Here is a 27164-nt window from a genome sequence, read left to right as displayed (position 1 = left end):
GGATAGGACTCCTGGTATAAATAAAGGGTCCAAGGCTCAGAGATCTTAAGCTACTTGCCCATCTTGGGCACACAGTGAGTCAATGGTGAAGCCAGAACACAAACTCAAGTCTGTAGACTCCATATCCAGGTTGGATTTGTACTCTGTACATCACTGTCCAATGTTTGCTGAGCATTTACAGAAGGCATCAAGGAGATGTCACAGACAAAGCAGAATAAAGGGAGTGTTAATCATGCTCCTGGCAGCTGGAGGGAGAGATGGCCTGGCACTAGGCTAGTGGGGAGTTCTGCGGAGAATGCAGCTGGGTCGGGTCCTGACAGAAGGGAGATGTGCATGACCAACAGCCTTGTAAAATTCTAGAAAAATAGGGTGGGAGAAAAGCAGAAACTGCCGTAGACCGAGCATAAGCAAAATGGGAGGGAGGGTGTTTGCAGGACATGAAGAAACTAATCAACCTATTTGGCTAAAGCACCTGCCCTGTGCAAGGAGCACAAAGAACTAAAAGAACAAGCTAAAGCCAAGTTGTGGAGAGCCCTGCACACTGTTCTCAAGTGTCTGGACTTCACCTTGACGGCAGAGGGAAAAGCGATTGAAGGGCTGAATCTTAAAAGAATGTACTGCATACAGACAGTAGAAACATTTGCAGATGATTAGGCCAGTAATATGCCAAAGAATAATTGTTTGTATTTTAGCTAAAAAGTAGCACGACTAAAATCCCCAGGTATTACTATTTCACCGATAATTCTGCTTGAAGCCTAGCCTATACCTTTTATACAGCCTTCATAGTTCCAGGTGCTCCAAGCAATCTTCAAAATCTTTTGTTAGTGATATTGCTGTTGGAGCAGTAAATGCCAGGCTACCTGTCTGTCCGTGTATCCCTATGCACTCTACAGAGGAGGGCACATGACTACGAGGATTCCTGTTTCTGTTGGTGAGACCTGCCCCTGTTATCTGAAAGGCTCTGCTACCCACTGGTTTTCCATTTGCCTTGTCCTTAGGATTCTGCTATGTCCACTTGGAAAAAGGGACCTCATACTCTCTGACCCTCTTTCTATGCTTCGGCTACATTTAATAAGGCAAGTTAGTGGCTACTGTTTCTGGGTTCAGTAAATGCTAGGCCCTGAACTAGATGCCTAACATGAAGGTAGGTAATATTAATCACATGTGTTGAAAAACACAGAGAGGCTTAGTAGTTGGCCCAAAGTCACACAGTAAACAGAAGAGCCAAAGTGGAAAAATCAGAATTTGGATTTAAGTCAGGTTAGTCGTCTAAATGTAGTTAGATGCCTTCCAGAACAGGAGTTGCAAAAGACAGTCCAGGAGTCAAATCCTGCCCATTGTTTCTGTGAATGAAATTTTAGTAGAATACAGCCCTGCTCATTTGCTACTTACTGTCCACTGCTGCTTTCACACAACAGTGGTCAAGCTGAGAAACTGTAGAAGAGATCTTAAGGTTCCCAGAGCTTAACATATTTACTACTTGGCCCTTTAGAGAAAAAGTTTGCTGACTCCTGTTCTAGCAGTAAAGGAAAAGGCTCCTAAAGCCAAAAATATACATATAACATGTGATGGATTTACATTACTACTTTTCTCAAAATGGCCTTAATAACTGCAGTAGTTACAACTTAGAGTAGGGCTTGAAAGGCAAATATTGAGCTCTGACTGCTTTTTATTTCTTAGACAAATTGCCCAAGTCCAACAAATATTTCTTTGAGATTTTCCTAAATGCAGGTGTTGCATTCATCCGAAATGGGGTCTGCCACCAAGAGACTCATAATCTACCGGAGGATACAGATGTGAGCAGTGCCAATTTCCACACAAAGCAGACTGAGGAAAGGGCTACACGAAGAGAGGAAGAAATTGCTTTGGGATCACAAAGTGGGAGGGGATTTCCTGCTTAAAATGTCAGTGAGATCAGAAAAAGCTTTCAGGAGATGAGTTTGCAGAGGGCTCAAACCAAGTTTTACTAAGGGAAGCGTCGAGAGAGACACCGCAAAGACATTGGCATGTGGAAAGCAGGCCGGGGAAGAAATCATAGTGGCTGTGGTGTGTGAGGAGGTGAGATGTGCAGGCTGGGGACACATTATGAGGACTGCAAAGGCTTTCTACATACGTATTCTTATGTTTATGTGTGTGTACACATGTATGTATATGTTTGTATGTGTGAATTTAGTTATAGTAAAGCAAAATAAATCAAGGACTCTGTAAGACTCTATAACCTAAGAAAGGGTCCACACAGTATGTTTAGTTTATAAATAAAATGCAATTCAATTTTTAAAAGTACTGCATTATAAAGCATCAATAAATGATCTACATATGAAAATGTTTACTGCAGCACTATTTACGGAGGGAAAATACTGGAAACAACCTGAATACCTGTCAATAGGCGAATGAGCTACGGTACGTCCACACTATGGAATACGATCATTATTAAAAACAATGCACTGAATCCACTTAATATGGCAAATTTTCCATGACACATTGTTAACTAAATAAAGCATGTTTTAAGCTAGTATCTTTTATCGTCAAACTTTCTCTGAGCCAACAAACAATGGTTTTACGTGGCAGTGCATAAAGGATAGGGCAAATTTGTTTTCCTTCGTAGGCAGACTTAGTTGCTTAAGTCTTTACAACTTTTCTGTATAAAAATAAAAGTCTAAGACAAGGTTATTTTTCTTCTGGCCATAAATGCTGACTTATTTACAGGTGCCTTATTCAGACCACCATTATACACTTGGGATAAAAATACATTGTGTATTTTATAAAAGCTAAGGCTTTATTTATTTATTATATTTAATGTCAGAGTCCTTTAAAACTTCCCTTATGTGTTCATGTCAAGAATGCAGTCATGTTTCCCCAACATGATTATACCCTAATCTACCCAGAGTGATACAAGCCAACCTCAAAAGAAACATTAACACAAAATTACTGTACTGTTTTTTAAAAGAGTGAAGATCTTTTATTCGTATCTGAATACCTGAATATCCATATGTATATAAACACAGAAAAAGTGTAAAAGAGAACATGACTATTCACACAAGGAGCCTCAGGACACCCATCAGAGTTGAGAAGTGGGGAGTGAGAAATTTTTTTAAAAAACTTCTATATTACCTGAATTACTGTAGTGGGAATTTTGTCATATTTTTATAAGTCTATAAGTTATGCTATCTGACAAGGAAAGGTCTGAGTATTATTAATGTTTTAATTTTTATTATTTTATTTTTACTTATCTATATTTTCTACTTATAATACATAAGCCTTGTTTTAGTTATGAGAAAAAATCACGTCAAGTGGCCCAACTTTACTATTTACAATGAGTGGAAAATAATTATTTTAAAGCCAAATGAAGTATGTAGATGAGAAAAAATGCCTGCTGGTGCTTGGGCAACAAAGTCTTGTTTTTCTGGTGTGCAGGAACAGCAGTATTCCTTTATGCAAGGAACCGTGGACTTTTTATTAGCACACGCCGTTCTGCAGCATTTAATTACTAAGAGCCTGGGCCAAGGCAGGATTCCAGAAATCCAGAGATCCACAATAAATTATAAAATGCCTTGTAAGAACCAGCTCAGAGAAATAGTTTTAAAGATCTTTTTAAGGCATACATTGGGTATTTTGTAACCTGTCAGCAGAAGTGTCAATTTGTTTACAAAACATGAGACTATAACGAAAGCGCCAAAGGAAGCTGGGCAAGGGGGATCCAACGAGGGCCAAGTCCTTTCACCCCAGCACTGTTTCTGTCCACACAGCTGAGCTGATCTTGACACGACTCACTTCATTTTCAATTTGCAAACTATTCCACAGAACTATCCGCCCCCCCCGCCCCCCCCCCCCCCCCCCTGCCGCCTTGTTTTTCCTAATGGCATGGATCTGCTTGTGGTCTCTAGGACGTTAAGACAGGTAATCCTGGAGACACTTTGAGTGTTGCCCATTCACTCCTTTGTTACTTCTTCTGTGGCACTTAATCATAGTCTGTGATTTTCTCCTCATTTACGGTTTACTTTTGTCTTTCTTCCTCCATCTCCTCTACCTGCAGGGACGGGGCAGTTTTGTTCACCCCCATGTCCTTAGCACCTGACACACCACTCAGTCAGCAGAGAAGCTCCACACGTATTTGCTGAATGAACAAATGTCGATGCAATGAGTGAATCAACATGCCTGCTGCCGAGTCCTCCTGCCTGAGTTCAAATCCTAGTCCTGCCACTTCACTAGCTTGGGTGATTTTCTTATCACCAAGTGAAAGCTTACTGAGGACAAGGATTTTAGTCTGTTTTGCATTAGATTTCAGAACAGTACTTTTCTAAGTATTTGTTAAATGGAAAATAATGAATGAATGAATGAATGAATGAATGAATGAATATGTTTGATTTCAGGACGTGGTTACAGTCAGGATCCCAATTCTTGTGGAGAAGGTGGTATGGAATAGTGAGCAGAGCAATGACGGGACAGAGCTCAAAGTTGCCATTCATGACACTGTCAATAAGGAAACTCAATTCTTTGGCTCTGATATCCTTCCATGCTCAAGAAGCAGGAGTAGGCAATATTTGAGTCTCTTCCCATTACACAGCTCCAGGATTGTCATACTTAGCTAGAGGTCCCTCAGAGTGCACCTGGAGGTGTGGAGAGGGAGGGAGCCTGTCTGGGTGGAGGTGCCTTTCTTGTCTAGCCACAACCTCTAGAGGGCCAACAGGATCCTGGTTGTCTTGATGGTTGATCACTGTTCACTTGATTAAGGGGTGTAATTAATTGAGTTCTGGATGCCAAGGAGTAGCTCAGACTAAATAAATAAAGTTCTAAATTTCCATTTTTGGTGCAAACATGTGCTGCATATACACAACTAGGACTGGTCCAGTTTCAAGACTTTAAAATCAATGATTTTTATAAAAATTGGAAAAGATATGGAACTATTATTTAAATAGTCTCTACTACATGCCAGGCCCAGTCATAACATCTATATCTACCTACATCTATACACCTAGATGCAAGATCTAAGCTTCACGTATTATATTCATTTTACAGGTGAAGAAATGGAGACTCTAAGAGGCAAAGTAAGGTATATACCTGAACCCACCAACTTAGATTTACTAAGAACCTATAATGTGACTGGAATGAGGAAGCAACAAAAGCATAATGAAAACTGGTTCTTCCTCTTTAGCAGCCTGCAGTCCTTTCGAGAAAATAAGGCACTCGTACAAAGTAAGCATTAAAAAGGCACACACACAAGCTACTGAAGCGTGGTATGGACCAAAGCACAAAGCAGGGCTAAGAACAAGGATCGGGACTATTTCTTATTAGGTCCATATCCCTGGGCCTAGCAAGTGTCTGACACAGAGTGGCTGCTCCAAATCTATTTTATTTGTTGAGCGCCTACTGAGTGTCAGGCATTATACTAGTTGTCAGAAATACAGAAATGTGTACAATGTGATCTCTAACCTCAAGAAGCTCATATGGGCTGGAACTGCTATAGAATGCTTTAAGACAAAAAATGAGCCTTTGTGAAGGGAGAAGATATAGGCGGAAGTAGACAAGGTAGGAAGAATGAGAACAAAGGCACCACCAGCCCAGTAATTAAAGCAATATTGTGGATGATGACGGGGAGGGAGTGGGACACTGAGTTGACTTTATCTCCCACAGCAGGGAATTTATGTGGGAAGTCGTGAGAGAAGACACTGATGGATTAAGGAAAACCCTTGTAATAACCTGGAAGGTTAATACCGGAAGCAACCAACTAACACTGTTTTAATTCTGAGAACGGACCCCACAGAAAGTATTTATGGTGCAGCTAATGCGAGTAGTGGAAATAAACTAGTTGCTTGTGGCAGAACAATTTATTACAAGAAACATTAAGGAACTATTCCACTACATTCCATTCTCTCTGATTACCATAGCTTTCCACAGCCATTTGTATTATCAATATAGGCCTTAGGGAAGTGTACAAAATTTATAATATGGAAGGCACTAGGACAAATAAAATGAGATTTATTAGGCATTTTCTTAGATTTTCTTAATAGCAATGAGTGAACATGAATATGACTGGATATTAACAATGGTGGTTCTACCAATTGCATGAATTAGGATATATTAAGCACCGCTTTGGGGAGGCAAAAGAAAAAGTTATTAAAGAATACTCACGTGGGTAGGAAATGCCTGGAAAAAATGCCCCATTCGGGCCTAGGGAAGCCAGTTAAAAGATAATATGGGGGGAGAGTGCAGTTGCATTTCAAAGTAATTTCTTTATGATGACACTGTTTTAATGAGTATAATTGAATTCCCTTGCTGCAGAGTGAGGCCTTCAGTCTATTACAATGAAATGTATTCAAGATAGAAAATTTTGTATTACATGTAGTGTAAGTGAGAGTAAATGGTTTTGGGGAAACATAGTAAGAGTCCTCCCCTCCAATAGTTCTATTTTCACAAAATAAGAAATAAATACATCACAAGATGACCCTTAGGGTCCTAGATACGGTAGAAAGTAGTCCATACATAAATTCAGCCAGGCCCTTCAAAACATTAAACCAACATTCCTTTGTAGTCTAACGTAGTTGAAACACGTCCAAGATTTGGAGTCAGGCAATTCTAGACCCAAATCCTAATTTTCCTACTAATTGTCTGTGTGGTCCTGCACGCTCTGCTTAACCTCTCTGACCCTGCAGGTGTCTTGCGTTATAAACTCAGAATAAGAATACTTATCACACATAAGGTTGTTGTGAGGATAAAATGAAATTAACACAATGATGTATATACACTGTTTAGCACAGTGCTTTGTGGCCCAAAGTAAGCATGTGATATGAATATTAGATAGTTATTATTACTAATACTTCTGGCGTCACTATTATTAGTTTACTGAAACAGGAATATGCTGGATCAAATGAGAACACCTATGTTTGGGTCCCAGATCAGTTACTTTTAAAGATCTCTAATTCCTCAACTGTAAATGGCAATATTATAATGATCATAATATCTGCTTTGCCTAAATCACAAGACTATGGGAAGTTCCAAAGGTAATGTACGTGCAGACTATAAAACTGTCAAACAATTTAAAACTATTCTCTCTCCCCAAGAGTCCATACTTAAATGACAGAAACTCAAGTATAATGTCATTTGCCTGTACTTAATGCACCATGAATGTAATACGACTGACCCTATTAACACAAGGAAAAAAAGAATATATGGTTTTTTAGTAATGATGACCTATTGGGAGTCTGACTCTTTAAAGTTGTATTAACATGTAATATTACTGCTATGAACGTGAATGTTGTAAACCACTGGTAGCATGTAATCCACTCAACTTTAAAACTTGACCCTCTATTCAGAAACTTTGAACATAATTAGTTGATTTACTAATCATAACTGCCTCTACCAAGATTAATATGAAAACAAACATACTTTTAAAAAGTAATCACAAAACTGATAAGGAGTTAGGGAAAAGACAAAATTCCCTAAATTGCTGGGCAGTATCTAATTGATTCTGGAAGAATGTTGAGAGTTAATTTTACATTTTGCGCTTGAATTGTCAGCAGTCTGGAGATTCTAAGGTGTCAAGTGTTGCTGGTATAAGAAATTACAAAAGGCCTGTCCTGAGCTCAATGATGGATGGATGGATAGATAGGTGGATGGATGGGTGGATGGGAGGCGTGTGGAAACTGTAACTCTAATTTTCAGTAATTTAACCCCCATGTCTATCTGGGACATGAGCCAAGTAAAAATCATTCTCCTCAACATGTAGAAGAAAAGAGATGGAATTTAAATATTCTCCTCCACTTGTATCTGACACCTTGTGGTTTTAAGAGCAAAGATTTCGGTTATGGAAAAGTCAGCTTCAGGAAACTACTACGAGTAAACTGTGAGGAGAGTTAAAATATATATTTTTTCTGCTCATAATTGGCCTACATATGATTTCTTGATGATTTCCTTGATCTGTTTTTTTTCCCCCCAGCCTGGAATTCTAGACCATGAACAGGATGTCACAGCGATGGGTGTAGAATCAAAGTGGGCATTAGGGCCAGTACCATACAAACATTGTCATGATGGCTGGTTAAAAAAACGGGGGTGGGTACAGGGGTTGGAGTGCAATGTGGGCGCTGGTCTTGAGACTGGAAAATAAAAGAAGGCTTAAGAATTCAAGATGTGCACGACTCCCCTCCCCTCTCCCAGCTACTTCTACAGTGCTTGGCATCCGTGAATAGGATTCGACAGGATAGGATCATGTGTGATTTTTCTGCTGGGTTATCAACTGGCATTCTCTACTTCTTTCTACTGTAGTAATTATGCTTATCTGATGTATTTCAGCGCAAATCCTCTTCAAAATGGTAAAGCATATAATAATATATTGAAAAGAGTAAGTTCCTATGAGGAGTTCAAGATTGGGGAGGCCATACGTCCGTGTTTGCTAAAAAAGAAAGGCTTAGTTAGCCTTAAAGAATGTGGCAGTTCTAACAGCTTTTTTAAAGCATTTCAAAGATCTGTTCTGTCTCTCCAACTCTTGACATGGAGGATGAATGTCTAAAATGTTTACAAGAGAAACTGAGGTTTTATTTGGAAAAAAAAAGATAACAGAACAAAAAGAGTACGAGCAAACGGATGTAGTGGTCTCTATAATTCTGGGTGGGATAAATAAACACCATTCCTTGGAAAACAGTTTTAAGAAAAGGAAGGGAAAAAATTCTCCCTCAACTAGGAAATAGAAAGGATGCTTGAGGTTTCAAACCACTTACAGTTGTAAACAGTGTGGGTGGGAAAAAGCAGCAAAGAACAACTAGACCCTGTGAAGTTTCAACAAGAGAAGTGGGTGTATAACAAATAACAAAAATGCAAGATACAGCTACAAAAATAGAGAGGCATGAGTATCCATAGGAAAGAAATTGTACATTACAGGAGAGCTAATCTGCACAGTGGTGTGCAGAGAGAGTAAAACCAAAATCAGCTATTGGACAAGAATGAAAGGTCACCCAAATACCCTATACCAACATTTGCCTGAAAAAGAACAAAACCCACACTTTGCACCAAACTCTCCCAACGGATGGGTCTCCCCTTGGGAGTGAAGGAGCAGCCTTGCTGGGACCCATGGCATAAATGGGCAGAAAGTTGTTGCAGTGGAAACGCAGCTCCCGCATGATGAAAGGCACGCACCTCTTCCTTTCTCACGTGCTGAATGAAAAGAGCAAAGCTCTGGAGGTTTCAGAGAAACAGCAGCCACTCAAATAGCCGCTCCTTCAAACCTCAAGGAAGGAGGGTCTACTGTCTTTCAAGGGCTTGAAGGGGAGTGCTTTCAGAAGCAGAGTCTGAAAAACACCCACTTCTCACTTCTCTGACAGGCGTTTCTTGGCTCCACCTGTCTGATCTCCCATTACTTACTGAGTGTCGGATTTTTCTGTTTACAATTCCTGACTTGGAGAAAGGGAGCTCTTTTTTTAAATTTTTTTTTTTTTCAACGTTTATTTATTTTTTGGGACAGAGAGAGACAGAGCATGAACGGGCGAGGGGCAGAGAGAGAGGGAGACACAGAATCGGAAACAGGCTCCAGGCTCTGAGCCATCAGCCCAGAGCCCGACGCGGGGCTCGAACTCACGGACCGCGAGATCGTGACCTGGCTGATGTCGGACGCTTAACCGACTGCGCCACCCAGGCGCCCCGGGAGCTCTTTTTTTAAAAAAAAATTGTTAGGGGCGCCTGGGTGGCGCAGTCGGTTAAGCGTCCGACATCAGCCAGGTCACGATCTCGCGGTCCGTGAGTTCGAGCCCCGCGTCGGGCTCTGGGCTGATGGCTCAGAGCCTGGAGCCTGTTTCCGATTCTGTGTCTCCCTCTCTCTCTGCCCCTCGCCCGTTCATGCTCTGTCTCTCTCTGTCCCAAAAAATAAATAAACGTTGAAAAAAAAAATTAAAAAAAAATTGTTAGATTATTAACACATTTAGGTTAAACCATACCAAATAAGGTTGTGTTTGCAGCCCCTTAGAAAATGATAGCATGTAAATGAAAATCAAAAATTGATGCTTACTTAAAACAGAAGTTCACACTTAAGAACAAAAGGATAGAGCGTGATCAAGGAGTCAAAATGGAAACTGTTCCGAGTGAGAAGAAATCCTGCGTGAGGTGCATCTGGATTAACGATGACAAGACAGATCCCAGGTAGGAGACGAAGTCCTGGTGGGACTGCAAATACTCGGCCATGGCTCTGACACCATACCAAAGAGTAAAGAAGTTCAAGATAAAGGGGACTCTTACGGAATTTTATAGATGAGATGTGCTTTCTTATCCCTCACATGTGTATTTAGAAAGGGGTAAGTTCAAATTTTTGTGAGCGAAGAAATAAAAAATGTGTTTTTAAATGAACATCAAGACTTAGATGAATTCTAGGAGCCAGTGAACATAATCATACCCAAAACCGAACATAACCACTTCAGAGAAACATGAGGAACTAGTACAGTTAAAATATTTGCTCTTATTCTGCATGCTTTACTTTCTGATTTACATTTTCAAAAAGTTCCTTACCTGGGCTGACTGTTCACCTTCTCGTGTTTTCCGTTGAAGTTCAAACTACAGAGGTTCTTTGATCTTGAATGTGAAGAGTCAGATTCCAAATTTGCCTGTGTCTGTTCTCGCAGACGGTCATGAAGAGTTGCCTCCTTTTTCAAGTTCATGTCGGAATACGGGCAGCCAAAAGCACTGGTTTGTATAAAAGTGAGAGCACAGTCGTCAGTTTATAGTGATACATCAGGAATCCACTGTCAACGGAATAGACTTACGCCCAAACTTTAAGACCTGAATACAGACATCCTCCTCTCACTGAATACACCCTAATGTTTCTTTTCAGATCGCCCTTTGAGGAAATCTCAGGTGCCAGATCACAGACACTGGTCCGCAGAGTATCATAGGTAGAGTCATTAGCACATACAGTTTTACAATTTTGGAAACTTAAAGATCTAAGACTAACATAATAATGTGCTTCTGGTAGAGTGATGAAAATGTCATATAAACACTTGATTGAAAGTTTTTATTTTCTTATATTTATGCCCTGATTTGACCACGTGCATCACAAAATACTATGGGTAACTATTTACCAGTATCAGAGAATATTCTGTTCTTATTTCTTAACATTCATGTATCCAGAAATACTGTATTTCTGCTTAATCCTTCTGAAACCTGCTAGGAAGTGCCGTGTTTGAATGTGAAGAGACACCTCAGATGAAAACGGAGAGACCACAGTGAAGGCTGGATCCTGAATCTGAAATGTTGTTTGGAGCCTAACTAGCAAGGATCTGCCAGGACACAGGATCTGGTTCTTTCTATGGGCTGATCAGTAGTCTCTGTTAAATTTCTCTGCCCACATCCCTGTCTCTAAAGAAGCCCCAAAGCTCTGCCGCTGCTGAGGACTCAGAGAGCCACTGTCAGGGAAAGCACAGGTGTGACAGGAGGTCACCTGTGCACAACCCTGGGGAAGATACTTCATGCTCAAGCTTCAGTTTCTCTCCAGTTAAATGGGAAAATCAGATCCAACCCTAAGGGTTGTTGGGACCATGAGAAATCTCACACTGACACACATGTACACACCCCATTATATGGTAGTGGCTACTGTTATCCCAGTGCTATCATCCTCTCCATGTAGGGAAGCACATAGTCAAATGCATCAATATCTAAGCAGTTGGGTCTTTTTTATGAGTTTACTTCCAATTTACCGTATATTTGCCGATATATGATGCATAATAAATTCTTTTATTATGAAAACATGAACGTTTTCTTTTGCTATTTTAATGGCATGATAAAATCAGGGACCAATGCAGTTTTTCCTCTATTTTAAAATAGAGTGGAGTTTTCCAAGGAGAACGTACAAACAATCTAACCCCAGAAAGCCTTTAGTACCAACCTATATCTACAATTGATCTTCTGGACTTTGGGGTGGCATGGTTAGGATGACACCAGCGTGACCAAACAAGCCAGAGTGAATCTAAACTGGCAACAGGGATGATCATCAGCCTTTGCTGCAGACAGGAGGGTCCCCTTTACATTCATGTTCCGTAATGTGTAATACTTGGCATTGATTTATTGGTTTGTTTAGTTATTGATTCAATAATCCATTAACTGAACATCTGCTATAAATCTAGTGAAGATGTATACTAATAAATACAATTTATAATAAGACCAAAAAAGGTACCTCTGATGAGTGTGTACTATAGGTCCATTAAAATTCAAGTTTTTTACGTAGATTATTTCTAATATTTATTACTAAATACCCAAAGGTGGTATTGACATATTTATTTTACAGGTAAGAAAACAGTCGCACACAGGATAAGCAACTTTCCCTAAGTTGACTGGCACTTTCTTAAAAAGCCTCAAAATTGTTCACTTAATTATTAGCACCAATAAGATGGGCAGAAGGGGGACAAGGTTCTTAACATCATCAAAAGAAGAAACATGAGGGGCACCTGGGTGGCTCAGTCCGACTTCAGCTCAGGTCATGATCCCACGTTTCAAGAGTTCGAGCCCTGCATCCTGCACAGGGCTTGCTGCTGTCAGCACAGAGCCCATAGCCCACTTCAGATCCTCTGCCGGCCTCCCTCTATGCCCCTCCCCTGCTTGCGCTCTCTCTCAAAAATAAAAATAAAACATTAAAAAAAAAAAAGGAAGAAACTTGAGAGAACTGTGGTATAATTCTTGTGCAAGGAGAAACCAAGGCAGGTGTCTACAGGGTAGAGCAGTATTGTTTGCTGCGTCTCATGTCTGGGGGAAATATGTCAGCGTGTGCCAGAGTCCCATGTGAGGACTGAAGATGTGAGTAAGTACTGTTTCTAATAACAACGCAGCAGGAGTTAATTTGTTTAAGCTAGAGCATATGAGATCTAATGGGGAGTTTTGAAAGAACTTCCTGCAGAAAAAAGTTGAGGCTATCCTAAGGGAAACTGGGAAGTGTTTATTTCAAGTACAACTGAGTTTTCATTAAGATACTATTACTCTGAAGTTTTGCTATCCATCTAACCCATACACAATCTAAGACTTTTTTTTTTAGAGAGAGAGAGAGACAGAGAGCACAAGTGGGGAAAAGGGGCAGAGGGAGGAAGAGAGAGAGAATCTTAAGCAGGCTCCATGCTAAGTGCAGAGCCCAACGCAGGGTTCAAACCCACAACCCTGGAATCATGACCTGAGCCCAAATCAAGAGTCAGACGCTCAACCGACTGAGCCATCAAGGTGCCCTTCAATTTGAGACTTTTAAATGATTCGTTACAGTCATGAGTTTTCCTAATTCCACATCCTCACCCCAACATGTGCTGCGTGGCACTAACACTCTCTTCCTAAGGCTTATTTGTCCAGTTTGTCCAGCACTGTAGACGGCAGCCACAGACCTTCTTGCTCGGCATTTGCTTCAGTTTAGAGAAATTTTGTTTCCCTCAACCTTCACTCAGAAATCAGTCCCTCTAATCATCTAATCACCTGCTTATTACTTCCCAATTCCATCCTAGCTCCTCACTGTCTCTGCAGTAATGAGGGATGCAAAACGGAATGGAACGCACCGAGCGTCACAAGAATGGAGCGCCTCCCGATTCCACGAGGCAAGCCCTGTGAGAACACGTCTCCAGAGCACACAGATCAGAATGAAGTGTGAAGTGCAAAAGAATATATCAAATGACAGGAGCATATGTTGCATATTTTGGTGAAGAACTTGAAGGAAGATAACGATGGGAGACGAAAGCACAAAAGAAGCAAGGGATGAGGGGCTCTCAGATACAGTTGTCTGCACCCTTTTTAACCTGCGTTGTGCTGGGAACAAGTTTCTGGATTGCAACGCTGTGCTTACTTGTTTTTTTTTTTAATTCTTTTTAATGTTTTTATTTATCTTTGAGACAGAGAGAAACAGAGCATGAGCAGGGGAGGGGCACAGGGAGAGGGAGACACGGAATCCGAAGCAGGCTCCAGGCTCTGAGCTGGCAGCACAGAGCCCGACGCAGGCCTCGAACTCACGGACCGTGAGATCATGACCTGAGCTGAAGTCAGACGATTAACCGACTGAGCCACCCAGGCGCCCCTGTGCTTACTTGTGTTCTCTGCAGAGAAATACTTATGTTTTTTTTTTTTTAATTTTTTTTTCAACGTTTATTTATTTTTGGGACAGAGAGAGACAGAGCATGAACAGGGGAGGGGCAGAGAGAGAGGGAGATACAGAATCGGAAGCAGGCTCCAGGCTCTGAGCCGTCAGTCCAGAGCCCGATGCGGGGCTCGAACTCACGGACCGCGAGATCGTGACCTGGCTGAAGTCGGATGCTCAACCGACTGCGCCACCCAGGCGCCCCGAGAAATACTTATGTTAAAGACAGGGCATCCCAAACTTTGGCCTGCCTTTCTGAAAATGCAGAACCTTACTCACGTGCATGTGCATGTGTGTGTATGTGTGTGTAACAGCATGCATGATTCCACATAAATCTATACCCTTAGGGAAAAAACCCACTGAATTGGTTGTTCTAGGTGTGATAAAACTATTTAAAACTTACCTTTTTAAATGTTTATTTATTTTTGTGAGAGAGAGACAGAGTGCAAGCTGGGGAGGGGCAGAGAGAGAGGGGGACACAGAATCTGAAGCAGGCTCCAGGCTCTGAGCTGTCAGCACAGAGCCCGATGCAGGGCTCGAACTCGTGAGCTGTGAGATCGTGACCTGAGCCAAAGTCGGGCGCTTAACCAACTAAGCCACCAGGTGCCCCTAAAACTTACTTATGAGCTAGGTAAATATTGGGGAAAGGAGGTTCTGAGGACACAGTCTCTTTAGAAAATTGTTGACCTAAGCTGAAATTCTTATGGCTTAAAGCTCTGTTGGTCCAGGTAAGATGTCAGCTTCTGACTGACAGGAAAGCAGTGCATTGAAATTTCAGCTCATTCTGGCCAAGATAGGAAGTGTAAAAACTGCAGGCTGAGGGGAAGCACTGAGCAGCAGCATTGTGTGGAAGACGCGGTTCCTCTGACTGAGCAGCCTGGTTCTGGGTCCCTCCTTAATTAAGGGCATGTTTGCTGTTTGCAGGAAAAGAAGCAAGAGACAGCAGGTACTACCAGGTTAGCCCATAGGAAAGTGCAGTTTCTAAAACACAAAGACAGTCAAATATCCAAATTTCATATGGTTCGACCGCATAATTGATTAAAAAACATGTCAGTCCCAAGCTCACCGACAGCAAGGCATATGAACGGAGGGTAAACACTAAATAAGGAGAAAGGTGCCAGCCAGCTGCAGACAAGTTTTAAAAGAGACTTTCTAACAGATCAAAAATGGAGATCCTAGTAGTCCTCTTCATAAACAGCAAGAAACATAAAAACGATGGCAATTAGAAATATTACTTTTGCTTTTGCGAATCTTTTAGTATAACGTTAACATCGGAGGATGAACGGGAAAGTAAAAGTAAATTTTACTGGTATACATGTTTTTTTTCTTTAGAAAACTGGCCTGTGCTCCTTTGAGGAGCACTCCTGACTGTTGCTCTGTCTTCGAGTCACAACGGGGCGAGGCCGGACGCAGCAGCGCCTGGCAGCTGAGGCTGAATCGCTGCGTTTTGTGTCGGGCCCAGGAGGACCCTCAGCCTTTGGATTGTCCTCCTTTTTGCTCACAGGTTGGTGCAGTTTCCCCATATTCCCAGGACCAATCCTGATCTGAGGCCGAAGGTAATTTGCGAAACGCAGTCGTCCATTCTAGGATTCAAAGGTCCAAACCTGAACGGTGCCCACGGCTGATACCAGCGCTCATGCCGTCGTTCAGGACTCTGGGCAGCCTCGTGGGCTCCGAGTCTACCAATGAGGCATATGCCTTGGTCCTTGTTCCTAAATGCCTGGTCTGCTGCTACAGCTAGAATTCGGGGGCCCTACTGGGACAGAAGCTCTATGTTCCTACTTTCTTCTTGGCCCCTTCGCAGGATAGGATTTCTGCCTCCCAGTCCCAACCCCAGAGCGAGGATCCACTTCCCAGATACTACCTGGCTGGTCTTCTGTGTGCTTGTCACCCTCAATTATTCTCTATTACCGTGCTTTGCCCTCTAATTGGATCCCTACGTTCATCATGGATTCCCCATCTGGCCCCAATTCTGAGTCTAGAGGATGACTCCTGACTGCCCAACCTCTCGGACTCCAGTTTTGCTCATTCTGCTATGTTATCATCTTGTATCAACACTCTGTTCATTTTCTCATACCTAAGCTGCAAATTCGGTTTCTGCTTCTCTTTGACTACCCTGGTCTGCTGAAAACAATGGGCCATGTTCTGTCACATCCCAGGTAGTGGGCAGTTTTGGCCAGAAGGTTATAACTAAGTTTTCACAACTTTTCTAATGGTAGCTTCCCAACCAATGTACAGCTGCACTGGCCAGAGTCCCAGGCCAGTCCTCCCAGCCTGGAGCAGTCTCCTCCAGGCTCGAAATCCCCTCTTGTTCCCAAGTACTGGTGACCATTTTCTCTCTGTGACATGACATTAAAATGTTGGGAAACATTACAAATTTCAGCAAGACAGCAAAGATGAAATAGCCCCTTCAGTGCTGTACTTCCAAAAATAAATAAACAACAACACAGAGGTCAGCAGTATTTCAGGAAGAATGTCAAGTCGTTGACAACCTTTCTCCTAATCTTGAAAAGTGAACTTGCCAGAAATAGACAGTAGTTCCCAGGAGGAGTTCTGCACTAGCACTACGCCCTCACCTAGCCCACGAATTAGAAACAGAGTGAGACTTTAAAGAGTTCTTTTCTAACGTAACTAACCTACCCCCTCGATGAGGCCTACTGTGTTCTATATTTTAGCCTCGATTTTTTTTTACAAGCCAACTATATGCTTTTCCTTCTATGACCCAGATAAGCAGCCCAGAAGAATTATATCTCACCTGGGATATTAGATTCGAAGTCTTTTCATCTATCTTCAAAAGACAAAGAATACTTGTTGGAGTGGGAGGAGGCATCCTATTTGGAAGCATTCATGGAAGAGGTGGTCTGAGGGGTCTGCCTCTCCAAAACAAAAGGCAGCAGGGAAGTACTGAATGGCTCCCTCTGCCAGATCATGAGAGAGGTCACGGAGACTTAGCAGAAAAAGGGGGTCAGCGAGGAAATGGGAAGGAACTAGATAAATAAATGCCGCCCGCCCTGTGATTTGGCCCTGGGCCCTGAGGGGACAAGACCCCATTCTCTGGCAGGTGACTGGCATCCTACCGGTCATGTAAGAAGACCAGCAGCCCGCCCACCATACTCCACCCCACACTCTTTCCCAGTAGACTGAATACTGCTTGTTCTGTCATTTAACTTTCTGAAAATAAGCCATTCCTTTTCAATCTTTAATACGTGGGTAGTCTAAACTTAACATAGTATAAGAATGGTAACTGGACATTTTTTATTCTTAAGAAAATGCTGATTTTTTTGGCCAAATGGCACTAAAAAACATGATACATACTCCAGTTCAGATTGCTGAAATTATGGAATACCTATATAGTTTCTACAGAAACTTTTAAGAGCTAACATGACTTAAATTATTGATGATTTTGCTTCTATGAGGATTAAGAGCACGTACAAATAATATGTTGGAAATATAGACCCAGGAAGAAAGAAACATCATAATTTTTAAAATATGTACTGAGGATGTAACACAATTTCTATTATGTTGTTCTCAAACACAGAGATGGGCAAAAATCAACTGGCATAGATGTCAGATTCTAAGGTCTCAGGGCCAATTTTCCTCAAATTCAGGCGGCTTTAAAATAGTTGCTCAAGACAAGTTACAGGCAAATTTTCTCTGATTCTGACTAGCCTTGCCCATAACACAGCTGATACCTCACTTAATTGTCATTAAAAGCATTAGAAAAGTGAATGCACACAGTAAAAAAAAAAAGTATGAATATTAAAAACAAAAGTTTCCTAAGTAGAGTTAAAATAAGTCGATAGCTATAGAACTCACAGTTCAAAGAGTTGGATAAAATAAATTTCGTTCTAGAAACAATTTTTTGTGGGGGTAATGCAGCCCATGAAGTCACGCTAGATATTATGAACTTGCTGCAATGGTCAGGTAGGAAGTTAGAAGAGAATCACCGTGCAAATGGAGGCTATAATCAGGATAGTGCCAAAAAGCACAGGTTTAAGAATCAGAGGAAACTGGATTAAAGCTGTTAGCACCAGAACCTTGGGCAAGCTATTCCACTGTCTCCTACTCCCTCATCTATAAAATGGTGATGAACAGCTTTCTTATATGGACTTTTGTGAAAACCAAATGAGACAAATCAAGCAAGGTCCTGGTATTGTGACTACCATGAATCTTTAATTGGAAAAGGCCTTCTATGATACAAAATACAATACTAATGTTCCTATTTATTGTGGTTATTATTTTCCATTCTATAATGTTTATTTGGTTCTTTATTGCTTAAAGCAACTTTATTGAGGTATGACTGACTATAAAAAGCTGTATATACTTAACGTATACAACACGATGAGTTTGAGATAAATATATACCTGTGAAACTATCATCACCATCAATACCATAAATATACACATCACCTCCAAAGCTCTCCTCCTGCCACCTTAATTATTTTATTTTAGTTTAGTTTTTTAGTGGTAGGACCTTATGGAGCACGTAAGTGGCTCAGTCGGTTGAGTATCCTAATTCTTGATTAGGGCTCAGGCCATGATCTCATGGTTCCTGGGGTTGAGCCCTGAGTCATGGCAGAGCCTGCTTGGGATTCTCTCTCACTCTGCCACCCCTCCCCGATCCCCACTGGAGCACACACACCGGCACATGCATGCTCTCTCTCTCTCTCTCTCTCTCTCTCTCTCAAAGTAAATAAACATTCAAAAAAGAGAACATTTAATTTAAGATCTACTTTCTTAGCAAATTTTAAGTATACACTATTAGCTATACGCACTGTGCTTTATAATAGATCTGCAGAATTTATTGACCTTGCATAACTGAAACCTTGTACCTTTTAACCTGTCACCTCTCCATTTCCTCTCCCCCAACCTCTAGTATCCACCATTCTACTCTGTACGAGTCTATTTTAGATTCCACATAAAAGTGGTATCATACAGTATTTTTCTGGCTTATTTCACTGTTGTAAATGGCAGGATTTCCTTCTTATTAAACAGCATTGTCTGTTGTATGTGGATGTCACATTTTTTCAATCTGTTCATCCACCAATTGGTATTTAGGTTGTTTCCATATCCTGGCTATTGCAAACAATGCTATAATAAACATAGGAGTGCAGGTATCTCTTCAAGAATCTTATTTCAGTTCCTTTGGATATACACCTGAAGCGGGGTTGTTGGGTGATATGGTAGTTCTATTCTTAATTTTTTGAGGAAACCCCATACTGTTTTCCACAGTGGCTGCACCATTTTGTATTTCCACAACAATGCACAAGGACTCCCATGTCTCATGCTCACCAACACTTGGTATCTTTTTATTTTTATTATAGTCATCCTTACAGGCGTGAAGTGATATCTCATTGTAGTTTTAATTTGCATTTCTCTGATGATTAGTGATGTTGAGCATGTTTTCATGTGCCTGTTGACCTTCTGTATGTCTTCTTTGGAGAAAGGTCTAGTTAGGTCCTTTGCCCATTTTTAAATCAGATTATTTTTAGGTTTTTTGTGATTAAGTTGTAGGAGTTCCTTACATATTTTGGATATTAAACCCTTATCAAATATGTATGGTTTGCAAATATTTACTCCCATTTCATAGGTTGTCTTTTCATTTGTTTGTGGTTTCCTTTGCTGTGTGGAAGCTTTTTATTTCAATGTAATCCTACTTGCTTATTTTTTCTTTTGTTGCTTGTGCTTGTGTTCTTAGTATCACATTCAAAAAGTCATTGCCAAGACAAATGTCAAGGAATTTTTTTACAAAGTAGGCTTCATGCCCAGCATGGAGTCCAATGTGGGGCTTGAAGTAATGACCCTGAGATCAAGACCTGAGCTGACGTCAGGATTTAGTTGCCTAACTGACTGAGTCACCCAGGTTCCCCAAGGAACTTTTTACCTATGCTTTAGGACTTTTAAAGTTTCAAGCCTGACGTTTCAGTTTTTAATTCATTTTGAATTGATTTAAAAAAAATTTAATGTTTTTATTTATTTTTGAGACAGAGAGAGACAGAGCATGAGCAGGGGAGGGGCAGAGAGAGGGAGACACAGAATCCGAAGCAGCTCCAGGCTCTGAGCTGTCAGCACAGAGCCTGATGCAGGTCTCAAACTCATGGACTATGAGATCATGACCTGAGCTGAAGTCGGACACTTAACTGACTGAGCCACCCAGGCACCCCAGTTTTTTGAATTGATTTTTATGTATGGAATAAGAGTCTAGTTTCATTCTGCATATGGATATCCAATTTTCCCTATGTCATTTATTGAAGACACTATCCTTTCTCCATTGTACATGCTTGGCACTCTTTCAAAGATCAGTTGACTATATATATGTGGGTTTATTTCTGTGCTCTATTTTGTTCCTTTATGTGACTACTTTTATGCTAGTGGCATACTTTTTTGATTATTATGTTTTGACTGTATGATAGTATAATTTGAAGTCAGGGAAGAGTGTGATGCCTACAGCTTTGATATTTTTGCTTAAGACTGCTTTGGCAATTCAGGGTCTTTCTTGGTTCTGTATCAATTTTAGGATTGTTTTTTCTCTTTCTTTGAAAAATCATGTAATTTTGATAGAGATTGCATTGAAGTTTTAGATAGCTTTGGGCAGTATGGATATTTTAACAATTTTAATTCTTTCAATCCATGAACATGGGATAACTTCCCATTTATTTGTGTCTTCTTTAATTTCTTTAATCAGTGCTTTATCATTTTCATTGTACGTATCTTTCACCTCTGTGGTTAAATTTATCCCTAAGTATCTTATTCTTTTTGATGCTGTTATAAATTTTTTTCATGTTTATTTATTTTTGAGAGAGAGAGAGAGAGGGAGAGAGAGAGACAGAGCATGAGTTCAGGAGAGGCAGAGAGGGGTTGAGCTGTCAGCATAGTCTGACATGGTGCTCCAACTCATGAATTGCAAGATCATGACCTGAGCTGAAGTTGGACGCTTAACTGACTCAGTCACCCATGTGTCCCCTTTTTTGATGCTATTATAGATGAAATTTTCTTAATTTCTTTTCAGAAAGTTCATTGTTAGTATACAGAAACATAACTGACTTTAGTATATTGGTATTCTTTCTTGCAAATTTACTGAATTCATTCATTAGTTCTGATAGTTTTCCAGTGTAGTTTTTAGAGTTTTCCATATATAAGATCATGTCTTATTCATTTTACTTCTTCATTTCTGATTTAGAGTCCTTTTAATTTTATTCTTGCCTTATTATCTGGGCAGCCCTTACAGAAATATGTTGAACAAAAGTGGCAAGAGTGGGCTTCCTTGTCTTTGTCTCTTCTTAGAGGAAAAGCTGTCAGCTTTTCGCCACTGAGTATAATGTTAGCTGTAGACTTGTCACGTATCACCTTTAACATGTTGAGCTACATTCTTTCTATACCTAATTTGTTGACAGTTTTTATCTTAAAAATGCTGAATTGTGTCAAATTTTTTTGGCATATGTTATGATTATATGATTTTTATCCTTCAGTCTATTAATATGGTGTGTCATGTTTATTGATTTGCATTTGTTGAACCATCCTTGCATTCCTGGGATAGATCCCCCTCAATCATGGTGTATGGTCATTTTGACGTGCTGTTAAATATGGTTTGCTAGTATTTTGTTGAGGGTTTCTGCATCTATGTTCATTAGGGATACTGGCATATAAATTTCTTTTTTTGTAGTGTCCTTGTCTGGTTTTGGTATTAGGGAATTGCTGACCTCATAAAATGAGTTTGGAAGTACTCCCTCCTTTTTACTTTTTTGGAAGAGTTGAGGACTGGAATTAATTCTTTAAGTGTTTAGTATTATTCACCAGTAAAATCATCTGATCTAGGATTTCCCTTGGTTGTGAGGTTTTTGATGATTCATTCATTCTCCTTACTCTTTACTGATCTGTTCAATTTTCTATTTCCTCATGATTCAATCTTGGAAGATTGTATGTTTCTAGGGATTTACTTTCTAGGTTCTATAATTTATTGGTATGTAATTGTTCATAGTAGTCTGTTGTGATCCTTTATATGGATTGCAGCTGTAATTTTTCCTCTAATTTTATTTATTTTAGTCTTTTTCCTCTTTTCTTAGACTAGCTAAAGGTGTTTTTAATCTTTTCAAAAAGATAACTTAGTTCCATTGATCTTTTTATTGTTTCTAATAACAATTTCATTTATCTCCACTCTAATCTTTATTACTTACTGCCATGTGCTAATTTTGGTCTTATTTTATTCTTTTTCTCCTAGTTCCCTGAGTTATAATGTTAGGTTGTTTATTTGAGATTGTTCTTTTTTCTTTGTGTAGGCATTTATTGATAATCTTAGACCTCCATTTGCTGCATCCCCTAATGTTGTGTCTCATTTTCCTTTGTTTCAAGGTTTTTTAAAAAAGTTCCTTTTTGACTTCTTTGAACTATTGTTTGTTCATGAGTGTGTTAACATTCATATATTTCTGAATTGTCTAATTTTCCTCATGTTACTGATTTCTAGTTTCATACCACCATGGTTGGAAAAAATACTTTATATGATTTCAATTTTCATAAATCTGTTAAGATTTGTTTTGTTACCTAACATATGATATATCCTGAACAACGTTCAAAGTGTGCTTGAGCGTGTATTTTGTTGTTTTTGGACAGAATGTTCTCTGTATGTCTATTATACACACATGTTCTGTCTATACTGCTCAGATTCATTGTTTCCTATTGATTTTATGTCTGGATAATCTATCCATTGCTGAAAGTGAGGTGCTGAAGTCTTTGACTATTTTATTGCTACCTATTTGTCCCTTCACTTCTGTTAATGTTTGCTTTGTACATTTGCATTCTCCAATGCTGGCTACATATTTACAATTGTTATATCCTCTCAATAAATTGACTCCTTTCTCATTATATAATGACCTCCTTTATCTTATAAGATAATTTTTGGCTTAAAGTATATTTTAATTTGACATAAATCTAGGCACCCCTGCTCTCTTTTGGTAACCATTTGCATGGATTATCTTTTTCCATTACTTTATTTTAAGCCTATGTGAGTCCTTAAAGCTAAAGTGAGTCTCTCCAGGCAGCACATAGTTTGATCTTTTTTTTAAAAATTTTTTTAACATTTATTCATTTTTTGAAAGGCAGAGAGAGACAGAGTGTGAATGGGGGAGGGGCAGAGAGAGAGGGAGACACAGAAACAGAAGCAGGCTCCAGGCTCTGAGCTGTCAGCACAGAGCCCGACGCGGGGCTCGAACTCACGGACCATGAGATCATGACCTGAGCCGAAGTCGGCCGCCTAACCGACTGAGCCACCCAGGCACCCCAGTTTGATCTTTTTAAAAATATGTTCAATCACTCTATGCTTTTTGATTGGAGAATTTAATCCATTTATATTTAAAGTGATTATTTAAAGGCAAAGAATTACTAATGCCATCTTGTTAAGTGTTTTCTGAATGTTTTATAGTTTCTTTGTTCTCTTCTCCCTCTCTTGCTGTCTTCCTTTGTGATTTGATGGGTTTTTTTGTAACAATATACTTTGACTCCTATTTCTTTATAGTATGTGTATCTACTACAGGTTTGTTTTCTTTGTGATTACCATAAGGTTTATATAAAACATAGTTATAATAATCTATTTTAGGCAGCTAATAACTTAAATCCATTGTATTTAAACCACTATACTTCTCCCTCCCATTTTTTATGTTATTGATGTCACAATTTACATCTTTTTATATTGTTAATAGATAATGGATTACTATAGCTATAGCTATTTTTAAACTTTCATTTACCTTTTTTTTAGAGTTAAAGTGACTGATGTACCACCGTTACACTATTAAGACTATTCTGAATTTGAATGTATATTTACTTTTACTAGTGAGCTCTATAATTGCATATTTGCATGCTGCTAATGCCAACATCAAGATGACACAAATGATAGAATTAGTTCACAAGAAATGCAAAGCAGCCATAATAAAAACCATGCTTCAACAAGCAATTATCAATGCACTTAAAACAAATGAATAAATGAAAACAATGGGTCTAGGATATGTGCGGAGAAAGAAAACACAGGGAATTTTGTCACTGTGCTATTACTCAGATCTTAAGGTCTCTAACTGGTCTGCCTCCTCCTCTCCACTTTTCATAGCCTTCATGTTTCTTTTATATATAATGTCCACGTTTTAGGGGGAGTAATAGAGAAAAATATGTCTGCTCCATCTTTCTGGTTCCTAATGATGATTTTAATGTTAAGAAACTTTACCGAAGGCTCTTCCTTTCTTTACTTCTCTTTTTCAGGGTATAATTTATTCTACTCATCTAAAGCACCTGAGGGATCCTGCAGCAAAAGAGGCTTTAGCGACCAGGTTGAGTTTCAATCCTCCTTCTACCGCCAATCCTCATCCTCTACAGATCATGGTCTCCTCACATGTAACATGAAGAATCTCATTCCACTCACTGTGTCAATGTAAGGGCTACACTGGATGCAGAGTGCTTAATATAATAACTGGTGCACGTGCATTTGATGAGGGCTGTTCCAACCCTAGTTTATCCATCTATAATTCATAATGCTGTTAGTTATAAGGATTCAATTTTCATATTGTAGATGAAGTTCAGGAAAAGGGAGGCATTATTTCCTTCCTTCCTTCTACCTGTTATAAATGTGCACTCTTAGACTCAAATTGAAATTCTTTTGCGGGGCGCCTGAGTGGCTCAGTCAGTTGGGCATCTGACTTCGGCTCAGGTCAAGATCGTGTGCTCTGTGAGTTCGAGCCCTGCGTCGGGCTCTGTGCTGACAGCTCAGAGCCTGGAGCCTGCTTCAGATTTGTGTTTCCCTCTCTCTCTGACCCTACCCCGTTCATGCTCTGTCTGTCTCTCTCAAAAATAAACATTAAAAAAATTTTTAAAAAAAGAAAGAAATTCTTTTGCATGCATTCAAGGATCCCCTTGATCTGACTGCCTTGCAGAGCCCTCTTCATTTTAACCATCCATAAAACCTAAATTCTGGTCACATCAGAAAAATCAATGCTTCCTAGATTTAACACAAATTTTCCAGTTTTTATGAATATTTATCTCATTATACTATTATTTGTATATATGCATCTTCTCTATTATAAGTTCCTTAAAATAATATAAGAAAATAAATTATTCATATAAGTGTAAACTGAGTAAGATTGGGCTATTTTATGTCTTAGCATCTCAGGAGGATATCAGTTACTAAGGAAATAACAGATACATAGATATAAAATGTACATACCTATAATTTATCCATGTACGGATGTCACTCGAATTGATGCCATGCAGGATTCAAACATAAAACCCAGAAAAAAAGACTTAACTATCTCAATCAGCACAGAACTTCACTCCTTTAATCAATATCCTCTAACTCAGCCCATTTTGGCTCTTTTTCCAGTCCCCTTATTTAGCTAATTTAGGTTGAATCCTTCCTCCTAAAAGCTGCCTCTGTTCTTAGAGAAAAAATAATCTAAACTTTCTGGCATCTCTGCCCACTGCCCAGATGAAACAACAAAGGCCCAGCTGCAGAGGTGGAGAACCAGCCACTTCCTGGAGAATATTTAGCCCTTATCACAACTTAGTCCCCTCGGCTCCTAATGTGATTTTCAAAATATTCACAAATTTGAAACTGATAAGGCTAGACTCTATGCCAAGAATAGGAATTACACTGGTGTACACAGAAATAGATAAAAGTGAAATGCAATCTCCATTTATTTTTGTTTCATGTGGGATTTGAACTTGGTCGTTTCATTAACGTCTATTCTAATAGTAAAAAGTCAAATCTAACATATGACATTTACTTGATATTAATTAGGAGATACTCTTTAACTGAGTATACAAAAATGTTGTTTGAACTATTCTGTTGCAGGTAATGTTTTCACTAAACTAGACAGGGAAGGAAAGATGCATCAAGAATGAGAAGGGCCCCTCCTGGGTGGCTCAATCGTTTAAGCGTCCAACTTCGACTTAGGTCATGATCTCACACAGTTCATGAGTTGGAGCCCCACGTCAGGCTCTGAGCTGGAGCCTGCTTCAGATTCTGTGTATAACTCTTTCTCTGCCCCTCCACCATTCACACTCTGTCTCTCTCTCTCTCTCTCAAAAAATAAATGAAAACAAATTCTTTTAAAGAATGAGAGTTAAAGTGTGTGTGTGTGTGTGTGTGTGTGTGTGTATGTGTGTGTGTGTGTATGTGTGTACTCTCTTTCCTCTAAAATATTTTAGTAGACGGTTACCAAATTTTCTAAATTTCAAAAAATTCTAAATTATTCTAAAGGAATGTGCTGGTGTACTAAATGGCACAGTAATGACATTTAAAATTTTATGCTGAAACCAGCTTAATGTACTAAGTAAGTAATTTGTATAATCTATGCACGGAGAAAATCTGATGAATAGAATCTGCCGTTTAAAAATTTCGAACAGAATACTATTTATATGGTTAAATTAAGCAGTAAATTAAACAGTTATTAAGATGCTACGTTATAAATTCAATCAAAACAATTACAGTAATTATTTTGTGTTTCTGTTATTACAAAGGACATTTTTATTAGTATATACCAGTTGTTTTCACTTTTTTAATTTCAATATTTTGGTTAAGTGGTACGAACATCTCAAGGTTACTTTTTATGGCTTCAATTCTCAAGTGCATTTTCAATTGAAGTATTCTAATTTGAAATACATTTAATTTCTGCAAAGGTCTTTAAAGTATAGTTTTCTTCTTTCTATAAATATGCATTGTCTTAAAACAAAATTTCACTCAGAAGGGAAAGCTTTTTTCAGGACAGCTGTCCAAAGGGCATCTGAAGAAGAATTCAACTTAAAAATGTCCCAAGGGCAATTTTTAAAAATTACCCATAAACTAAAGGCATGTAATTTGGCTATGGATCATAATGAAAAAATTCGATCTTTTGGATGGTTTTAAATTTAATATATTTAATTTAAATAAAATTGCCAAAAACTATTTGGATATGCATGAACATATGTTTACCTATGCATATATTTAGACACACTCACAAGCATCTAACCCTTGTTTAAATGCTAATATTGACCCCAACGTTGAACAGGTCATTCAAATGCTGCCTTGGGATGTTTGTTCTCAAAATGATAAATTCACCGTCAATTTGACAAACCCATAA

The 27164-nt window shown here is 39.4% G+C and overlaps 1 protein-coding gene across 2 annotated transcripts in view; it reads right to left on the bottom strand.

Moving 5' to 3' along the window:
- The window catches only part of L3MBTL4 (L3MBTL histone methyl-lysine binding protein 4), a 447392-nt gene that overhangs the window by 107841 nt on the left and 312387 nt on the right, over positions 1-27164 (bottom strand). For both annotated transcript variants that reach the window (XM_047828725.1, XM_047828726.1), the window contains exon 15: positions 10486-10659. In XM_047828725.1, the coding sequence (XP_047684681.1) occupies positions 10486-10659 (174 nt within the window). The remainder of the gene's footprint in view (positions 1-10485; positions 10660-27164) is intronic.

Source organism: Prionailurus viverrinus, chromosome D3 (assembly GCF_022837055.1).
Source record: "Prionailurus viverrinus isolate Anna chromosome D3, UM_Priviv_1.0, whole genome shotgun sequence".
Lineage (NCBI taxonomy): Eukaryota > Metazoa > Chordata > Mammalia > Carnivora > Felidae > Prionailurus > Prionailurus viverrinus.
The sequence above is the reverse complement of the archived record's forward strand: the minus strand, read 5'-3'. Positions and strand labels throughout refer to the sequence as shown.